The sequence below is a fragment of the Patiria miniata genome, unplaced genomic scaffold (genome assembly GCF_015706575.1).
Source record: "Patiria miniata isolate m_02_andy unplaced genomic scaffold, ASM1570657v1 HiC_scaffold_1, whole genome shotgun sequence".
Taxonomy (NCBI): domain Eukaryota; kingdom Metazoa; phylum Echinodermata; class Asteroidea; order Valvatida; family Asterinidae; genus Patiria; species Patiria miniata.
Window position 1 is genome coordinate 26,445,464 of NW_024037047.1, and position 5,927 is coordinate 26,451,390.

At 40.7% G+C, this 5,927-nt stretch overlaps 1 protein-coding gene across 1 annotated transcript; it reads left to right on the forward strand.

Moving 5' to 3' along the window:
- The first annotated feature begins 495 nt into the window (after nucleotides 1–495).
- Nucleotides 496–3,472, forward strand: LOC119732388 (eukaryotic translation initiation factor 4 gamma-like). The gene is made up of 5 exons (XM_038205867.1): nucleotides 496–813; nucleotides 980–1,529; nucleotides 1,730–1,858; nucleotides 2,488–2,591; nucleotides 3,305–3,472. Exons 1-5 carry the CDS (start codon nucleotides 496–498, stop codon nucleotides 3,470–3,472), a joined length of 1,269 nt encoding a protein of 422 aa, XP_038061795.1.
- Nucleotides 3,473–5,927: the final 2,455 nt, after the last annotated feature.

Consider the following 5,927-nt stretch of genomic DNA (forward strand, 5'->3'; position numbering starts at 1 on the left):
CTCATACCCAAATCGTTATTTTATACATCAAAATTACTAATTTGCCATCAAGGGCTGGCTTGGCATTGATTTTTCAATCACAAGACCAACATATTCAATTAGCACCAGATTGAGTGACTTTGAGAGGACCATACAAGTTAACGAACCATTCATCAGAAAATCTATACATGAAGGCCTAAATAGTCATCGGATGTTGAGAGAGCAGTACACTTTTTGGTCTCTGAATGGATAATTACAACATTGACATTACCTTGGGTTATTATTTTCTCTTGCTGACGACGAGCAGTTTTCACTTCATTTATAAAACCGTCCATGACATTTATGCAGCGTATAGCAATTGGCGATACCTTTAAAAGTAATTAAAGCATTGTGCGTATAGGACATTCTTGGATCTGAAATTCGACACGAACAAATAACATCATCGTTATGCCGCACAGCGATCTTTCATTACGGCTCTTGCGGTTTAAAGGTTTTCATTGAACTGTTAGCTCCAAGATGACTGGCCAAGTAGGCAAGTGTTTCGCTCCAGTCTTGTGCGTCCTCATTATGTGTAGTTTTTCGAGCGGCGACAGAAAACTCCGGCAACACCAGTTTATGATGCAGGCGAGCACCAGGCTGGCGGGGAGCGCTTTTCGCGAGAAATCGGTGGTCAATTCGGCCGTACGATGCTCGGCTCTCTGTGCCAAGCAATCCCGCTGCGTCTCGTTCAATTACGCGAAGGGCCTGGGCCTATGTGAGATGAACCGGAACTCGAGCCGTAACCACCCGGACAAGTTGCAACAGGATGCCCGCTTCAAGTACTACGAAATCATGGTGAGTTTTATATCGCATAACGTAGAGAAAAAGAAAGGGAAAAGAAATGTCCGAAAAGGGAAACTGAATAATTTGGGGCAGGAGCAAAAATATCAATTATTAAAAAAAAGTGACAACACACTTGTATAGTAAAAAATGGGAATGATTGCTTGTAAACCCACCCCAGAATCGAGTTGAAAGTGAAACCCAGCATACTGAAGCAACAAATTCTCACAGCGAGGAATCGACACTGTCAACCAAAGAGCCAAAGAAGAAGACAAAGGAACCAACTCCTACCAAAGTTCCGTCAAGCACACCGGAACCAACATATACGGTACCAACTACTACGGTGTCCACTACACAGGTACCAACTGCTAAGGGGCAAACTACTGCGGTTTTCACCACACAAAAACCAATAACTAAGGCAGCGACTTCAATTGAACCTAAAACGAATGAACCGATTTCACAAACGCAAACTACTGAGGAACCGACTACAATGGTTCCTACTTCGAAAAAACCAACTACTGAGGAACCAACTACTGAGGAACCAACTTCTGAGGAACCAACTACCATGGAACCTACCACGGAACCAGTAACCACGGAATCTACTACACAGAAACATGTGGTATCTACACAAGAACTTACCACTGCCTCACCTACTTCGAAGGAAGAAACCACGGAACCTGCAACTACTGGAGAACCAACTACTCAGGTTTCTTTCACGACAATCGTTCCAGGTAAAAATAAAGAGGCTATTTAACTTACTTATGACCGAGAAAAATGAAAATGGATAAAATCAAGTTCGTTTACATTACCCATGAGTATAAATACTAAGTAAGACGTAAAATAAAAATGCAGTCTTTCAAAATCTGGTGCCATTGGATTTCTACGTAAGCGATTCCTCAAATGTATAAAATAATTGTTTGTCCGTTCCTAGATCCTATCTTGCAATCCTGCTCGGCGCTCAAAGAGCATGGGCACACATCCGACGGCTCTTACCTGATTGATCCCGACGGGGAAAACAACGGTGAAGAAGCGTTTCAGGTGCACTGCTCAGAAATGACGAGTACGTTTCAAACTTGTTTTATGCCTAACCCTTTTAACAGTTGTATATTTCGTGAACTACATAGCATCAGAGTATCATTCTTGACATAAAATTAACACTACATTTGTTACGGTCGTTTTAATTAAGGGTTTGACAGGTTCTCACGAAAATGAGTGTCCTAATGTTGCACATCAAGACCGTTCACTGGACGCAATGTCAATTTGATACAACTAACGAGTTTGCTATTTTCACATGATCATATGATTATTCAGTGAATAAACAGTAACTTAGTTTTTTGTTTCTTGGGTTGGTTGGTTGGGCATTGGTTGTTATCAACACGGATTTTTAATTGTCATGTGACAGGACGGCGTTCATAGAAATGAGGTTTTGTCATTACCTCCAAATTCAGGGTGTTTAGGAAATACATCTAAATCGCAACATATTTCCATTTCACAGTTACTTCGATATGAAATTGCAACTATTAAGAACTGCACATAGAGTAACTTAAGCTAGCAAGCGTTGTTATAAAGGACGGTTCCGCAAAAAAAGTAACAATAAAAAAGATAAAAAAAAAAGAAAGTGAAAATTCCTTGAACCCGATGGGACATTTACTTCTCTTCGCAATTGAAAGGATTTGTGTTGATCTTCAGGTATTGGACTGACTACTGTTGAGCACCCTGACTCCGAAGAGGTAAAGAGGGTGACATCTGACCCCTACGATGTTACTATTGCGTATTACGCCAATGCCAATCAGGTAAGTGCAGCAAATTTGTGGGTTTTTAAAGCATTCCAAGCACAAAACTAATATGTTTGCAGAGTCGCTCCTGAAATCTTAGAATTTCAGTGAGTGAGTTATGTCAAAAACATCTCTTTGCTTGAAAGAGTTCAGAGGCGAGCTGCACGTTTCGTCTGCAAGGATTTTTTCGAGAAGAACACAGAAAACACAAAGTGAGTAATTCGACTCATTATCGTACAAATGAGTCATTTTGTCCGTGTAGTGACACACTTTAGCTCAAAGTGTCTCACTATACGGACAAAATGACTCAATTGTTACGATATTGAGTCAAATTACTCACTTTTTTTTTTGTGAAGCAGCGTAACGCACATCAAACCAACTAGTACTTTTATGCAAGGTCATCAATAACACAGTAAACATTCAACCAGATGCACTGCAACCAGAGAGTATCAGACAAAGGAGGCGAAACAACTGCCAAGTGAATGAAATCAACGCAAGAACAAATGTCTACATGCAAACGTTCCTACCAAGAACTGTCAGAAAATGGAACAAAGTACCCCAAGATGCCATCAATGCCCCAAACCACAATCAATTCGAACCCCTCATGTAGTTAAATTTGCCACTCTCCAAGCCTCTTAGTTAGACTTCTTTGCGGAGTTTTGAAGAGGGAAACCACCTAGTACCAAGTACCAAGTAATGTCTTGACTGTGTTGTTTGCCATCTACCGCCAGACCAAGGCACTCATCGATATCTCCAGCGGCTGCCGTCAACACCTAAATGCTGAATGTAGGAACGCTCATCTGTGGATGGGCGAGACGCAGCTGGCTTGGTGGGTGGCTAGAGACGGGACCCGGATGCCTAACTGGGGCGGGGCAGCGAGGCTGCAAGTGCCACCGTGACGGAGGTAAGTGCATTCAGTTTATGTACGGGACTTAAGCCTTACTGTCAGTGATTTGTAATTTGAGGACTGAGGGATCAATGGATTTGTGGATTGAGAAAATGGTGGAGTCTTGGTTTGCAGTGGCTAGCGCTTGTGGGAAATTGCTACCGTGAGATTCTTCAGAATGGTCAGAATCTTTCGGCTCTGGAACCAGACAATGTGGCTGGTGAACTGATATTCATTACATTGATACTCCTTTCAAAGAACTTGGTAAACATTACAGGTATTGGGATAACATCTTGGGTGGACCAACAAATGTGATTATAAAATACGATTGACTGTTTTTTTTCCAGCCTGCGCTGGTAGTGACCCGACCTCTAGATGCAACTGCGGTGCATCCGCCGATCACTGGCATTCGGATGGGGGAAACCTCAATACTAAAGCTTGGTTACCGGTGAGGGCGCTTCACTTCGACCAGGCAGCGCCCCCAAAGGAGCTGTACTACAAGTTGGGAGGGTTGCAGTGCGCTACAACTGTGTCTGATATGAATTGAGAGTGAAAGTGAAATGCATCCGGACAGTGTTGCATTCCGAACTCTATTAGTGATTTAAGCACACAAAACAAAATAGCGATAGTACACATTTCGCTCTACAGTGTACTACACTGTCTTTTTCTTGTTCCCCCCCTTATTTATTGTTGGCATACTTTGAAATCTGTCCAGGTCAACTGTGTTTCTGAGACTTAAAAGGTCCACAATGCTACTACAAAATAATCAGTTCCACACTTCGAAATAATTAGTTCCATATACAAAACGAACCGTGACAAACTTTTTTTTCGGAGTGGGTGAGCATTCGGTGTCAATTAATGTGATGTAACATTCACCAAAAACGCGGTAGTATTATACTGAAATTGTAACAGATACCAAGAAATTGAAAAGGTACGTTTTAATCTGTTAAGGAAGAATTTACTGAATATACAGAAATTAGGCCACTTTCCGGTGTATACCCAGCACGATATGGCACAGAGGGGTACCCCCAATCTCCCTATACCCTATGCACACCCTACTGTTACCTAACACATCCACCTAGATATCTCAAAGAATTCCTGAGATTCTGGTAACACAACGACCAACACAAAGGGGGGATTTCCCTCTGTCCCATATCGTGCTACAAAATAATGTTTCATTGACAATGTAAGGACAAGGTGCGTAATCAGCTTTGTTCTGGCCGTTAAGACTGACACTTATTTGAATTAAAGTAGCAGAGGCAAAGAAGCTTGAGCTGTTAGCAGCTATGGTATTGAAATCATATTAGAAATTGAAACAGTCGTAAGGAATAACAAAAGGTACTGCTTTCCAGGGAGAGTAAGGACAAGATTCTTAAAAAAATAAAACACCCGTTTGTTTTCGTCATCCGGCCTGAAGATTATTTGAAGAACAATAGACAAAAACACTCGACGGCCTGGACACTGAAAAAAAAACAATTAATGAGATAGAGGCTATATTTGTGTATTTCCTACATGAGATGTTTAATCGAAACACGTGTAGCCCTGGTTATTGCAATGACCTCCCTTCGATTGAGCAACTGATTAATATTGACTTTCAAACAAGGATACAATCATTGATTGTAGTCAAAGGACAAAGTTGTCCAATCATAACAACATTAACGAGCAGATGCGTGGGCCGGGAGTTGGCCCTTGGTTTTTAAATCAAGGTTTGCTTTTAGACTGAGCCTTTTTACATGTAGAAGTATCTGCTTTGACACTACTAGTCCTAATAGGCCTTTCACCGGTTGAACATTAATTAAAGTGAGGTTAAAATATTCATTTGGAACTTGCGAATGGAAATGAATATTAATATAAATGTATATAAATACGCTCGACATTATCGCGCGAGAAAATCGCGTAATAAAATGCAGAGACCACGACCAAAACTGGCCTCATCGTGAATAAGGTCTATAGTAAATATGATGTTATCGCGCATTTTGTTTATATTGTAATATGAATGTGTAGTTTTAGTGAATTGGTGGTCTAATAAAAGTCATTTTTGTGTGAGTTCAAGTTATCAATTGTGGAGTGAGAGTTGTAAGTATTGTTCCGAATCTTGTAATTGGGCCGAGTGAGTTCTCTTGCATGGCAGAAATGTAATTAATCAGAAAAATAAAACAAAATTGAAGTAATATCTGAAGGCGGTTTTTTCTGATTTCAGTTTTGCTTTCAGATAGGCCTTAAACATTAGAAAACGGTAAAAAAAAACACACACGATTTATTAACCTTAACCTTCCCAAATCCTCCAAAATGCTTTTTGCAGAATGGAGTATTTTGCAGGATTTAGGCTACTTAATATGGCAAAAATGTGTGGCTGGTTTTGGAGAATGCATTGTTTAAATGTCTTAGTCCAGATCTTATGTCAGTCACGACTTTGATTGTCAAAGCCCCATTGGGTGGGGCTTAATAGATCGGTTTAATCCGAATCA